We start from the raw sequence: 14,754 nt of genomic DNA, 5'->3' as shown, positions 1-14,754 counted from the left end.
GAAGGGACCCCTGGCAGAGTGTGGTCAAAGTCTGGGACAGTTTTGTCTATGAGGAAGTTGAGAAGTGGATCTGAGTGAGGTTTCATTTTTAGTGGTGTTAATTTGCATTTTTCTAATTTCGAGCAAAATCGAACTCTTCCTTTTTTATTTCTGTGAACTGCGCTCTGACTCTATGTCGTATCTGCCCCCCCACTAGACTGTCAGCTCCAGGGGGTGGACACTTTGCTTTTTTCATCTGTCCTATTAGAATCTAGAAAAATGCTTGGGCGTCTTAGGGACCAATAAACGTTTTGTAGCGGAAGAACGGAAGACTGAATGAGGGACTAGATACATTCGTGACACCTTTCTTGCTACGATTAAGCGTAAACCAGGGACTGGTACAAACTCTGGAGCAGGAAGAGTACCGCGGTGGGCCCCAGGGACAGTCAGAGGGGCCAGGTGGGCTCCAGCGCTGACCCAGAAGTAAAGGCCGAGGGGCGCCCTTTCTGCCACCCCATCGATCCCGTGTGCCCCACACACCCTGCCTCCGAACTGCGCTCTGCGCTTAGAGACCCTGGGGTCAGTGCGAAGGATTCCCGCAGCCCTCCTGGTGACCCCGTGCAGCCCCGCCGTCCCCCTGATGGCCCCAGTGACTACAGAGGCGAGGCGGACGTGCATTGGTTTATTGGCATGTCAGTGGGGGGGTGCTGGAGGGTTAGGGAAAGCCCCTGGAGCCGCGGAGGGGCCGCAGCCACCCTCGGTCAGGCAGGTGCGCTCAGCGGTACTTTTCGGTCAGGACGGAGGACACGATGGACAGGAACTTGTCCCAGGCGGTGTGGGCGTCGGCCGTGAAGTCGGCGGGGAAGTGCGAGGCCACGGTGACCAGCAGACAGTGGGACAGGAGCTGAAGGGCGGGAGGGCGGCTGGGTGAGCGGCCTGGTGCGGGTGGGGGAGTTCTGGGGGCGGGGCGGAGCACCTTCAGCCGAGACCCTGCCCCTCCCCGAGCTCCTGGTTCCCGCCAGGACCCCAGTCCCGCGCCCACCTTGAAGTTGACCGGGTCCACGCGCAGAATGTAGGCGTGCAGCTCGCTCAGCTTGGCCAGGGCGCCCGCGATGTTGTCGATGCTCTTGACCGCGTCGCCCAGGGCGGCCACCACTTTGGTGCCGTGCATGTGCAGGTGCGGGGAGCCCGGGTGCAGGTCGAAGTGCGGGAAGTAGGTCTTGGTCTGCGGGTAGCTGGCGAAGAGCCTGCGAGCGGGCGACAGCCACACTTGGTGAGGCCAGTGAGGTGCTCCTTGGGCGCAAAACTTACCCGGGGTTGAAAAGCCCAGCAGTCATGATAAATCACATTTGAACACAATATTTTAAAACATAAAAATTAATGCAAACAATTCACGTTGAACAAAACGCTACAGTTTTACACAAGGCAGGATCCCTATTGCTGATTTTCGCTATTACCGCAGGCTCCAGGACCGCACAGCAGAGACCCACCCTCACTGTCCCACCATTCAGGAATTCGTTCATTCATTCATTTATTCATTCCACAGATGTTTGTGGAGACCCGGGACTGGGCCCTGTGTGAAAGACAGTCTTACAGTCATGTACCCTCTCCATCTGCCTCCTCTTCCTTTCCTGCTCACTAACTATCATCCCCCCTCCTCGCTGACCCCTCCTCACTGGCCCCTGTCCTCGCCAAGCCCACACTGGCACTGGCTCCGTCCCAGCACTCACCTCTCCAGGGCCTGGGTGCCAATGGCATCTGCCTGAGAGGAGATCTTGTCCCACATGGACAGGATGGTGGTCCTCTCCGCCTTGGTCAGAGACATGGTGGTAGCTGAGCTGGGCGTGATCAGGACTGGCCTCCGTGGTGCTCAGCCCCCAGGATCCCTTTATATACACGGAGCCAGGGTGGGGGCCAGGCTGTGGCCACTGGTCTGGAGAGGGGAGAGGGCTGTGGGGGCGGGTCTCTTATCAGACCCACTGAGGATGTGTGGTCAGGGCCTGGCCGCACTGGTGGGGTGAGGGGCTCTCACTCCACCCACTCACTCCTACCCGGGGCTTTAGAGGGGTGTTGGCCACAGCCTGACCAGAGTCCTCGAGAGATATGGGCCCGGCCAGCCCAGGAGGCCATGCTTGTGTCTCTACCCCAGCTCTGACCATCCTCCTTGATTTCAGAATCACAGAAAGGGGGAAGCCAGCATTAGCTCAGCACACACCGTCCTCGGCTGGAACCTGCCGCGTCCTGCCTGCAGTGCTCCTTGCTGGGATCCTGCAGTTAGCACAGCCTGGCCGCGTCTCAGTCTCCTCTCCCTCTGTTTCCATGATCCCTGGGTTTCCTTTGAGAAAGCACTGGTTTTGCTCACCTATCGCTGAGGAGAGATGTACTGACTGTCCTCTGAAAAGCTGGGTCAAGTGTCAGAGTAATAAAAGAATTCTTCTCATATCATGTGCTACTAGGGGTTGCAGGATCGCTCACCATATTATCATTGTAACATAATGAGGCAAGTATTCTTCTGCGTTTTATTTTAACTTAAAACAAAATTAACTTTCTTTAGTGGACTGCTCTGTGAGTTTTGACACATGTATAAATTCATTTACCCCCCCACCACAATCAGCGCCCCCCCCCCCCCAAACTCCCACATGCTGACCCTTTGCAGTCTCACCCTCCATGTGGCATTGGAATCTTGACACACTGTTGGCCAGAAGGTAAACTGGTGCAGCCACCGTGGGACACGGGCAGTTCTTGAGAGAGTTGGACACAGGGTTCCCATGCGACACAGCCATTCCACTCCTAGGTATAGGCCCAAGAGGAATGGAAACATAAGGTCCCACAAAAACTTGTATGTTCATAGCGACACCATTCATAGTAGCCACAAAATGCAAACAACCCCAGGGCCCGTCAGCTGATGACTGGGTGAATAAAATAGGGTCAATCCATTCAATGAAACAGCACTCAGTCCTAAAAAGGAATGAAGTACTGATGTGTGAATGAACCTTGAAAATACACATGTTGCGGGGTTCCATTCATCTGAAATGTCCAGAGCAGGGTTATGCACAGAGAAAGAGAGTAGATCAGGTGTTTAGGTCTGGGGGTTGGCGTGTGTGTCTGCTAGGCCATGGCGTTTCTCTTGGGGTGACAAAAATGGTCCAAAGTTGATTGTCCTGATGCTTGCACAACCCTCTGAATGTACTACAACACCCTGAACTGCACACTTTATTTTAAAAAAGATTTTAAGTGTTTTATGTGTTTTATTTTTTTATTTATTTTTATTTTTTATTTTTTAAAGATTTTATTTATTTATTTCAACAGAGATAGAGACGGCCAGCGAGAGAGGAACACAAGCAGGGGGAGTGAGAGAGGGAGAAGCAGGCTCATAGCAGAAGAGCCTGACGTGCGGCTCGATCCCGCAGCGCCGGGATCACGCCCTGAGCCGAAGGCAGACGCTCAACCGCTGTGCCACCCAGGCGCCCCTATGTGTTTTAGAAAGAGAGAGAGAGAGCATGCGAGAGCAGGGGGAGCAGGGGCAGGGGAGGGGGAGGGACAAGCAGACTCCACGCTGAGTGTGGAGCCCATCTCGGGGCTCAGACTCACAACCCTGAGATCATGGCTGAGCTGAAATCAGTTGAGACAGTTGCCCAACGGCCCGAGCCACCCAGCGCCCTGAACACTTGAAATGAGCGAATGCGCGAAGTGCAGGCTGTGAATCGTATCTCAGTACAGCTGTGAAAGGTTGTGTGATATCGTCTCTCCCACTTCATTCTTCATTTCTAAAGTGGTTTGGTCATTCTAGTCCCTGTGCCTTTCCTTGTGAATTTTAGAGTCGGCCAAGGAGGTGTCTGCCCACCGTCCTGCTGGGCGTCTTTAGAATCAGAAGCAAACGTTTCCCCTATAGGGAGTTTTGATCACAGATATTTTGCTGAACTGTTCTTAGAGAAAATTTGGCTGAGACAGGCCCTCTGAAGTGGAAAACGTGCATAAGCGTAAGCCAGCATCAGACACCTTCCGTGTGCCGGGCACTGTGCTGGCGTTTTACGCATGTCGTGGTGCTCATTTCTTCTATGCCTGACGGGAGATGGTGAGACCGTCAGGCCTTGAGGGCAGGAGTAACACTGGATGGAAGCCTCCTGTCAGCTCAGCAGACGAGGTAGGGATCTCTCCCTGGCTGCAGGTACCTGTGTGTGTCCTGGAGGTGGAGTTTGCCTTCCCAGGAGCTCCTTCCAACACTGCCTGGGTCCTTCTCCGTCCTGGTCTCTCCCTTATTTACATTTCACAGCTGCCCCCTCTCCTTTTGAGACTGGGCTCCCCTCTCCCAGGGTGTACCCACCCTCCCCTGGCTTTAGGATTGTTTGCTAACTGTCCTGGGCAGTGCTGCCAACCCCGGAGGGCCCTAGGGTGTGTGCCTAGAGTGTGGCTGTGCCTCTGTCGGTCTGTTCCAGACTGCCATGAGCCCGGCCCTCCTTGGTCAGCTCCTGCTGTCGCTTGGTTCAGAAGGAAACTCCAGGACTACCTCAAGCACGTGGGCCTACAGTAAGTGTGTGTGGCCATGCCTAAGCTTCCACTTCTAGAAAGCAGAGAGGTGGGGAGAGAGAGAGAGACAAGCAGACCAACCGGCAAAGAAAACAGAACGAGTGAGTGAGATACAAGAGACAGAGGGTCAGAGGGAAGGTCAGGCAGAGGCAGGGAGTCTGGAGGCCCTGGGTGAGGCACAGAGAAGTCTGTGTGCCTGGGGGAGTCGTGGTTTTAGCTGACATTTGTCGTGTGCTGTCTGAATTCTGGGTACAGCATCAAACACTCTCGGTGTTGGGTGCTTGGCCCTTACAGCTCTCTGGGGGAGAATTTTTCTTTTATTATCATCACATGCTTTAAGATAGGGAAATCGAGGCTTAGGAAGGTTATGAAATGTTCAAAGTTTCAGTGAAGGAGGGAACGAGCCCCAGTGGGACGAGGAGACCTAGGCTTGGTGTGGGTCAGATTGCTGGCTCTTTGGGGCTCAGGCAAGTCTCTTCTGTCTCTGGGCCTGGGTTCTCCCACCTGTGACCCAGGAGCCTGAGACTGGGCAGCACTTCAGGACACTGAGACCTGCTGCACTCGGCTGAACTCCAAGCCCTGGGCTCACGCTGAGCTTGTGTAGTTGGGGCTGAGCTCAGAGGGACCCTGGTGACTCAGCAGAAGGTGGTGATGGGGCCCACAGGCCTTCCCCTGAGAGCAGCTCCTGGGTGGCCCTGGCCAGGCTAACTCACCTTGTAAACCCCAGTTCCACATTAGCAACCTCTCAGGTGGGGGTTAAAATAACTGGGAGGGATAATTTGTTGCCATAGGACCTCAGGACATGGCAGCATGAATTCAAGATTATTGTAGTACTACTGTGAGTGGGTGACTCTGGGCAGGAACCCTGCTGTTCAGAGGGTGGAGAGGTCAAGGTGGGTCCAAGATAGGGAATGTGAGCCCCGCCTGGCCCTCTGACAGACAGTGGCAGCTCTATTGGCCCAACACAAGTGGCAGGACTGATAAGGCCCGACTAACCAAGTGGCCTCCTAGCCCTGCCCAGGGGCGACCCGGGTTGGGTGGAAGGGGCAGGAATTTTGGTTTCCAAGAATCCAGTGACCTTCAAAAAGGTAGGATACTAAACAGAGTCATTTAAATTAAAAATGAGGTTGTAGAGGCATGGGGTGTCAGCAGGAAAGTTGGAGGACATGAGCAAAGGTTGGCCCTGGACACATCATTGTTCAGGAAAGCGTTACAGCTTTGAGCTAGGACCACACTTCGAGACCACCTGCCCCCAGTCCTGTCACGGATAGGGAGGCCCAAAGTAGAGCCAGCCTACCCTCAGGTCCCTCCAGCTGCCAGCACCAGACTGGACTGGCCTGGGAGTGAGAGTGTCTCGGACTCCTGTAATAGCCACATGAGGCAGGCCAGCAAGGTGGTGTGCTTTCTCCAGTCCAGCCTGGATAGCCTGCGACGGCAGCCTGGGAAGAGGTGCCTCTGGGAGCTCGTGGCCTGGGTCCTGGTGGTTTCCCTCCACCTTTCATGGATTCCAATCTCATTACAGTGTTAAAATACTAACCATATATCCAGAAAAATAAACAAGAAATGCTCTTGTGAAGGTTTCCAGCAGGAAGCGGGCCCTAAGGGGGTGAGGGGAGAATGGTGGGTTCCTCCAAGTCTGGGCCTTCCCCCAGCCCAGGGACAGCTCAGGACATCAGACCTCCTCCTCCAAGTCCTGGGGTCAAGAGACTGCCCAACGGAACAGCAGCATGGTCAGGGAAATTGGAAGAAGGAGACCCGTGCCAGAGTCCTGGACCTCATATGTGGGTGCTCGCAGATTCGCAGTGCCCCGTAGAGAGATCCCCATGACCACAGCTGGCTGCTCCCCCAGACAGAGGTTTCCCCTTTCCCATCGTCCCAGCTCCCTCAGGCTCACCTCCTGCTGCTGTGCCCTTATTTCCATTCTAGGGACATTCCTGGTAACTTTAGGAGAACTCAGAAACCTTTTCATTATATATAAAACCAAAACATATGAGACTAGGAAAAAGGCTTGCAGAATCTGTAATAGAGCGTGACCATCCCTCAAAAAGAGGAACACACCCAAACCACCGAAGAAGGACAAACAACCCGTAGGGAAAACAAGAAGGTGACTCGTGGACACTGGCCAATAATCAAGTGATACAGTTCTCCACCTCAGTAATAATCAGAGAAACGCAACCTAAAATAAGACAGCTTTTTTCTTTTTGGAAATTTTGGGAAAAAATAAAATCACTGCTACACAGCCCCATGCAGGGCTACCGTTTGTTGGTAACATCTGAGACATGCCCACCGTGTGTAAGTTTCATGCTGGTGTGCCCACCCACAGGTGTGCCAGGCATCAGGTCTGCTGCAACAGGTGACTCCACCAAGAAGTCAGAGGGTGAGGTGCTTGAGAGACTGGAATGGGGCATATGGGGTTTTTTTTAGAAACTGATTTTTTTCACTGATTTTTTTTAGAAACAGCTGTAATGAGATATAATTCCCATAACATGCACTTCACTCATTTCAAGTGTGCAGTTCAGGGTGTTGTGGTACATTCAGAGGGTTGTGCAAGCATCAGGACAATCAACTTTAGACCATTTTTGTCACCCCAAGAGAAACGCCATGCCCTAGCAGACACACACGCCAACCCCCAGACCTAAACACCTGATCTACTCTCTTTCTCTGTGCATAACCCTGCTCTGGACATTTCAGATGAATGGAACCCCGCAACATGTGTATTTTCAAGGTTCATTCACACATCAGTACTTCATTCCTTTTTAGGACTGAGTGCTGTTTCATTGAATGGATTGACCCTATTTTATTCACCCAGTCATCAGCTGACGGGCCCTGGGGTTGTTTGCATTTTGTGGCTACTATGAATGGTGTCGCTATGAACATACAAGTTTTTGTGGGACCTTATGTTTCCATTCCTCTTGGGCCTATACCTAGGAGTGGAATGGCTGTGTCGCATGGGAACCCTGTGTCCAACTCTCTCAAGAACTGCCCGTGTCCCACGGTGGCTGCACCAGTTTACCTTCTGGCCAACAGTGTGTCAAAATTCCAATGCCACCTGCTTGCCAACACTTGTAATTTGTCTTTCTGATTATAGCTGTCCTAGTGGGTGTGAAGTGGTATGTTTTTGGTTTTGATTTGCATTTCCCTAATGAGTAATGACGAGGAGCATCTTTTCATGAGCTTACTGGCCATTTGTCTGTAATCTTTGGAGAAACGTCCTTTCACATCCTTTGCCCACTTCCCTCCCTCCCTTCCCTCCTTCCTTCCTCTTTCGATAGATGGATAGACAGATGATAGATGATAGATAGACAGAGTCTCTACATCCAAGGTGTGGCTCAAATTCACGACCCCGAGGTCGGGACTCACACACTAGGGACTGAGCCCACCAGGCGCCCTCCCTCGTCGCCCGTTTTTCAGTTGGCCGTCTTTATTGTTGAGCTGTAAGCTGTTTGTTTTGTTAATACATTCTGGATACAATTCCCTTATATGATTTGCAAATATTTTCTGTCGTTCTGTGGATGCTCTTGTTACTTTCTTCGGTCGCGCCCTTTGAAGCATAGGAGGTTTAATTTGGCATCAAGTCCAATTTATTTTTTCTTCAGTTGCTTGAGCATTTGGTGTCGTATCTAAGAAACCCTTGCCTGGTCCAAGGACAGGAGGGTTTACTCCTACGTTTTCTTATAAGAGTTTTATACTGTTAGCTCTTACATTTAGGTCTATGATCCACTGAAGAGGTGTGTGTTTGTAACTTTTTTACTGTAGTTCTTTGCATGTCTTAAGTGTGAACTTTCTGCTCAAGCCAAGGGGTACTTTCCCATTCACTCTGGTGGGCGGTTCTCCTCCCCTCGCAGGGCGAGCACGGGCTCCGCGCATGCGCCCAACTTCCTGAGAGGGCCCCGCGCGTGCGCACAGGTCGCCTGCGCCTGCGCCGACGGCCGCTCTCTGCGCGCACGCGCCTTCTGCGCGGCTGCTCGGCCCTGTCGCGGAGGCCTTGCGAACTTGGCGGGACGTGGGGGGTGGTTCGTGGGTCTGGAAGCTCCGGGGGTTCCGTCCGCCTGGCTCCTGGCGCCCCACGTTTCCCCGGCCTTGGGCGCGTCCTCGTCAGGCCCCTTCAGCCCCGCCCTGGGCGCGTCGTCCCCCGAGCCTCCCGCCCTCCGGCTCATCCTCCTCAGGTTCTCCCCCTTCCGCCCCGGGCGCGTCCTCAAGCACCTGTGCTGGGTCCCGGCCGGTCCTCCTCGGGTCCCCAGCCCCCCTCCGCCCCCTTCACTGTCCCCGACCCCCACCCGGTCCCGGCCGGTCCTCCTCGGGTCCCCAGCCGCCCTCCGCCCCCTTCACCGTCCCCGACCCCCACCCGGTCCCGGCCGGTCCTCCTCGGGTCCCCAGCCCCCCTCCGCCCCCTTCACTGTCCCCGACCCCCACCCGGTCCCGGCCGGTCCTCCTCGGGTCCCCAGCCCCCCTCCGCCCCAGCCCCCTTCCGCCCCCTTCACCGTCCCCGACCTCCACCCGGTCCCGGCCGGTCCTCCTCGGGTCCCCAGCCCCCCTCCGCCCCCGGCCCCTTCACCGTCCCCGCCCCCCCCCCCGGGGTCCCGGCCGGTCCAACTCGGGTCCCCCAGCCCCCCTCCGCCCCCACCGTCCCCGCCCCCACCCGGTCCCCGCCGGCCCGCCTCCGCCCGCGGCAGCATGGGCGACAACACCAGCCCCATCAGCGTGATCCTGGTGAGCTCGGGCAGCAGGGGCAATAAGCTGCTGTTCAGGTACCCCTTCCAGAGAAGCCAGGAGCACCCGGCGTCCCAGACAAGTAAGTGAGCGGCGGCCCCCGGCCCTCCCGCCTCGCTCCTGACGGTGTGGCCGAGGCCTGCTCCATACGGGGTGTTGGAAAGTACGGAGAAGTAAAACCAGAGAAGTCACCCGTAACTCCACGAAGCCACTCTTGCCAGCGTTCAGCCACGTTTGCAGCTTTTCAAGAATATAAACGGACATCGTGTGAATGTATCCGCCTGAAGCAACTACACACCTACAGATCATGTCAAGTGCTCTGGGACCCCCTCCCCCGAGTGCGCCTCCCGGTCGTGGGGTAACCAGCTGCCCTCCGGCACTGGACTCCCCTTACAGCTGCGTCTCGGGGACTTCCCCACACGGTGCCCTGCCCTGCAGGCGCTCTTCTCTCCGCGGGGCGATCTTCTTGGAGCGCCCCGGGACGTAAGGTCGCCCTCACCGGAGAGCGGCGCCCAAGAACAGACTCCTTTCCTGGGCGCAGACGCTTAGGTTGCCCCCGGTGTTTCACTACCAGGAATGTGCAGTTCCTCGTTCATGTTTTGTTTTAAAATTAAATGTGTTAGCACGGTACACAGTCTTAAAGGTACAAAGGAGTGTAGATGAAAGGAACATCCTTTCCCGCGTTGAACCCCAGCCGCTCGCTTCCCCTTGTAGGGGCAGCTGCTGTAACCATTTTCCTGTGCGTTTTCCCAGAACCTTCCATGTTAATACAAGCATGTGCACACATCTGCTTTTTTTTTTTTTTTAATTATGTGCTTTAAAAAAGTTTTACGTTATTTTTAGTAATCGCTACACCCCGTGTGGGACTTGAATTCAGGACCCTGAGGTCAGCAGTCCCATGCTCTTCTGACTGAGCCGGCCAGGTGCACCGGCGTTTTCTTTTTTTTTTTTTTAAAGATTTTATTTATTTATTCGACAGAGAGAGAGACAGCCAGCGAGACAGGGAACACAAGCAGGGGGAGTGGGAGAGGAAGCAGCAGGCTTATAGAGGAGGAGCCTGATGTGGGGCTCGATCACAGAACGCCGGGATCACACCCTGAGCCGAAGGCAAACGCTTAACCACTGTGCCACCCAGGCGCCCCCGGCGTTTTATTTTCTAAGCACAGGTGAACACGCTGTACACACGGTTCTGTCCCGTTGTTTCCAGGGTCACTCCAGATCTTGGATATAGATTCCGAATCATAATCAGACCCACGGGATGAACGTACTGTGATTTATTTATTTAGTCCTCTGTTGATGGGCATTTAAGTTTCTTCTAAACTGGCTAATACGAACAGTGTGAATGTCTTTTCTGTGTACATTATCATTTTTCAGAATACAGGATCAATTCCCCCAGTGGGATGGTTGGATCTAGGGGATAACGAACATATGTATTTTTAGTAAGTCAGATTTTTCTATTTTTGTTAATGAGATGGGTGAAAAGTTGTATCTGAAAGTGGTTTTCTCGGTTTTTGTTTTGTGTGTTTTGAGTCCTTAATGACTGAGCCACCCAGGCGCCCTGCCTATGCTTTTTCTGACCTAGTTGTCATATACTGAGAGGGTATGTGTGTCTGCATGTGTGTAATCCTTTTTTTTTAAACTAAATATAGCAGCAAAAACATTTGCTGTTATAACTTCTTGGAAAATATAACTTAAAAAACGATTTATTTATTTATTTGATGGAGTTTCTGGGTGGCTCAGTTGGTTAAGTGTCTGGATTTGGCTCAGGTCATGATCCTGGGGTCCTGGTATCAAGGCCTGCAGCTGTGGGGTCCCTGCTCAGAGGTGAGTCTGCTTCTCCCTCTCTCTGGCCCTCCCCCTGCGTGTGTACTTTCTCTCACTCACTCTTTCTCTCAAATAAATAAAATCTTCTAAAAAATGATTTGATAGAGGGCGTGCGTGAACACGGGAAGGGGGGAAGGGCCAGAGGGACAGAATCTTCAGGTGGACTCCCCGCTGAGCACGGAGCTCTCTCAGGACAGTGAGATCATGACCTGAGCTGAAACCAAGAGTCGGTCACTTCACTGACTAAGGCAGCCAGGCCCCCGGGAAACCATAACTTTTTTAAAAAAGTTTTTTGTTGTGGTAAAAAATATATAACATAAAATGTGCCACTTTAACCATTTTTAAGTTCACAATTCAGTAACATTACATTCACCATAATTAATTTGCTGTGTTGTGCAGCTGTCACCACTGTCTGGTTCCAGATTTATTCATCACCCCAAACTGAAAGTTGTAACCGTTAAGAATAACCCCGTTTCCCCTGTTCTCAGCCTCCAGTAACCTCTAATTTTTGTCTCCGTGAGTTTGCCCACTGTAGATATTCTGTATAAATGTAGCATTTGTCCATTTGTGTCTGGTTTCCTTCACCTAGCATAATGTTTTCGAGTTCTCCATGTTATGACATGTATCAGAACTCCATTCCTTTTTATGGCCATTGTGTATATATACCACATTTTAAGAAGCCATCACTTCTTACGTAGCCACCATCCTCCAGTACGTGGATGGATCCTGTCTTCTCAGCCACTCTCCCCTTTTTGCCGTCACAGATAAGCCTCGTAGCAGATACGCCGTCAACAACACCGGAGACCATGCCGACGACCAGGATGGTGACTCCAGGTAAGGGCTTTGCGGTCACTCCGTGATGGGGCTAGTCCTGCCCCCGGGCCTGGGCAAAGCTCTACCTCCTGTTGACCCAGAGGTTTTCTCCCGTGAGAAACCTGGTGTCCTTTTTTCCCATTTGGTGGGTGTTTCAGGTTGTGCAGAGCTGGGGATTGTGCTGCCAATGTCTGACTTGCTGCATAGTTTGGTCACATGTGCCAGCGTGGAACAGGTTGGTTGGTAAAGCAGATTGGAGAACAGACGAGGCCAGAGAGAACATTTGTCTTCTGTGAGAGGAACAGAAAGCAAAGCAGACCCCGGTGCTGTCTTCAGACCTGACTCCTCAGGCATGTGCCCCGAGGGCACGTGGAAGTACTGGGGTGCAGCCCAGCCTCTTCAGGTGGTGATGTGGGCTGAGAGCCAGGGCTGATGTGACCCTTGCTCTTTCAGGGCATGGATGAAAGGCAGGTCTTGTTCCTTCCCGTGTGTGCTCCCCCTGCTTTTTCTGGGACGTGCTATCAGGGTGGCAAACATCAGATGTGACTGCTTCTGCCTTATGTTTGTTTTAAAGTTGAGTAGGTGGTAACACAGGCCCCATTGAAGGAGGAAGGATTGTAAACTGCCTGTCCTGGGTGCCTCTAAACACGGCTGGGACCTGAGCGAGGTAAAGGACTCAGCTCCACTGTCACATGGCAGGATAGCTGAGGCCCCCAGCTGGGCCTCTGCCATGGAGTGAACTAGTACAGTCTCCCCAGTTCTCTTGACAGGGCACCATACCTGCCATGGTATCATGCCATTCCACGAGGGTGATTTTTATCCTTTCTTGTGAGGCTATCAGCGGCCTCTGGCATGACCAGTGACTGTCTCTGAGGGCAGCAAGCTTTGAAGGAGAGACCAGCAGGGGAGGGGAGGGGGGCGGGGGACTGTTGTTGTTTTCTTTGATGTAGAAGCTGTGGTCACCTTGTCCTCTGAGGCCAGCCACTTGAAACAGACTCCTGATTGTTCCAGGTGCATAGAAAGCTTTTTGCCCCTGCCCATGGGGTGCGTGCATTTTGTCCCCCACATGTGGCATAGATTCCTTTAGAGCAGGGCTGGCCGCCTGCCTGCTGTTCTCCGAGCTCCACAGTTGGGAGACTCAGGCTGCTGAGGATGCAGAAAGCGCTCTTGGAACAGGCTCTGTGGGCTTCCCAGGAGGCTAGCAGCACCTGACTGCTGCAGGTAACTCTCAGAGGCTTATAATAAAAGACTGAAAGGATGTTTTTAGGGAAGTATTTCAATATTCAGCATAAAGAAGAGGAAAAACCTTGGGAAAGGAGCAAGACATCATGGGTCTATCAGAGTATCACAGATACGCTGCTCTCTAAGAAGAGCTGTTTCTCTGTACCCTCTCTTTCATTAAATTGAAGAATTACTTCCTTTGGTAATTGTAGCACATTACAGCATCTGATGATCGCACTGCCCACCTCCCCTTGTTTTCGGAGATACAGGTTAATACCTCTGAGCGCCCAGCTTTATTTTTCACTTTGGCCTGCCAAGCCTCTTGCGCCTGGGGGAGCTGTGTCATGGCTCAGACATGTTCCTGGAGCGGTACAGGGCCCTCCTCGGTGGTCTTCTCAAAGACGCTCTTCTTGTGGAGCCCGCAGAATGGTCCTGCTTGTTGTTCTGCCAGACTGAAGCCATGTTAACAGGCCACTTGAGCACCTCCTGAGTGTGGTGGGACATGGACGCTGCCCTAGAGAAGTGAGGACACGGGGCTGTGCTGCCCAGTGTTAAAGTCACCATTTAAATAGAAGTGAAATGAGACGACATTCAGTTCCTCCTTGCACCAGCTGCATTTCAGGTGCTCAGGGGCTGCAGGTGGGCTAGTGGCTCGGATTTGGAGTGTCTCCACCACTCTAGAGGGGTCTGTTGGACAACACTGGTTTGGAGTGTGTGCTGGTTTTACAGGGTAGATCAGCAAGGTGACGTGTTTTAGGGCATAAGAATTAATTGTCAGATTTTTTTTAAACGCTTTTATTTAAAAAAAAAAAGCTTATAGAATTCAGGAGGGAGTGAAGAAAATGGATATTCTCCATTGTCTTTAAGGCTTGAAATTCAACTGTAGAAAACTTGTTGTGCTCCTGTTGGATGAGTGTTGGGGACCAGGGAGCTCATGCTCTTTTTTTTTTTTTTTAAGATTTTATTTATTTGTTTCAGAGAGAGAGTGAGCGAGAGGTAGAGCAGGGGCAGGGGCAGAGGGAGAAGCAGACTCCCCACTGAGCAGGGAGCCTGACCCAGGGCTCAATCCCAGGACTCTGAGGTCACGTCTTGAGCCAAAGGCAGACGCTTAACCGACTAAACACCCAGGTGCCCCTGGAGAGGTCATGCTTAATAGCATTATGCATCTGCCACACTGGCAGGGGCAAAAACCATCAGGAGGGGTCCTGGAGAAAGCCTGGTATCAGTCACAAAGGCTGTCATTGGCACCATCCCTCCCAACGTGGAGTGTTCTGGGCACTATCTCAGAGAAGGAGAAGCTGTTAGCTTGAAGAAGAGTCGACTTCTTTTCAAAAGACTCAGAAATCATTTCACTTTAGATATCATCCAGACCTGGGAAGTGTGAAAGGTCCACACCTTTCAATTCTCGGTTAGCATTGTGGGGCAGTGGAATCAGGTGGCGCTTCTGCCCTCCTCAGGCTTGGCCACCTTTCACTAAGCAGTGGATCCACCTTTGGGCACCTTCACATCAGCTGGATGGGAACCTTGGCCAGGTGTGCCAGAGTGCAAACTGGCACACAGCTGGTCCTCTCCAGCAGGTGCACAGGGCTCCGCCAGGCCTCTCTTCACAGCTTTGCTTCTGCTAGCGTGCGTGTGGACATGTGTTAGAAAGGCACACCTTGGGGTGCCTGGGTGGCTCAG

At 52.9% G+C, this 14,754-nt stretch overlaps 2 protein-coding genes across 9 annotated transcripts in view; one reads left to right on the top strand and one right to left on the bottom strand.

Moving 5' to 3' along the window:
* Positions 1 to 754: 754 nt before the first annotated feature.
* On the bottom strand, positions 755 to 1,874 carry HBZ (hemoglobin subunit zeta). The gene is made up of 3 exons (XM_026485435.3): positions 1,710 to 1,874; positions 1,022 to 1,226; positions 755 to 883 (listed from the first exon to the last, which is right to left on the bottom strand). The coding sequence occupies exons 1-3, from the start codon at positions 1,802 to 1,804 to the stop codon at positions 755 to 757; spliced, it is 429 nt and encodes a 142-aa protein (XP_026341220.1). The 5' UTR covers positions 1,805 to 1,874.
* Positions 1,875 to 9,150: 7,276 nt separating this feature from the next.
* Positions 9,151 to 14,754, top strand: part of NPRL3 (NPR3 like, GATOR1 complex subunit) — a 38,422-nt gene continuing 32,818 nt past the window's right edge. For 7 of the 8 annotated variants that reach the window (XR_007191295.2, XR_007191293.2, XR_008960552.1 and 4 more), the window contains exons 1-2: positions 9,151 to 9,298; positions 11,805 to 11,874. Coding sequence is in view for 2 of the 8 variants with exons in the window: in XM_048224843.2 (XP_048080800.1) it covers positions 9,181 to 9,298; positions 11,805 to 11,874 (188 nt within the window). In the remaining 6 variants the exon portion in view is untranslated. Of the gene's footprint in view, positions 9,299 to 10,203; positions 11,875 to 14,754 lie in introns of those variants that run through there. The other variant, XR_008960553.1, reaches the window with a different exon arrangement.

The sequence above is a fragment of the Ursus arctos genome, unplaced genomic scaffold, assembly GCF_023065955.2.
Source record: "Ursus arctos isolate Adak ecotype North America unplaced genomic scaffold, UrsArc2.0 scaffold_2, whole genome shotgun sequence".
Taxonomy (NCBI): domain Eukaryota; kingdom Metazoa; phylum Chordata; class Mammalia; order Carnivora; family Ursidae; genus Ursus; species Ursus arctos.
The sequence above is the reverse complement of the archived record's forward strand: the minus strand, read 5'-3'. Positions and strand labels throughout refer to the sequence as shown.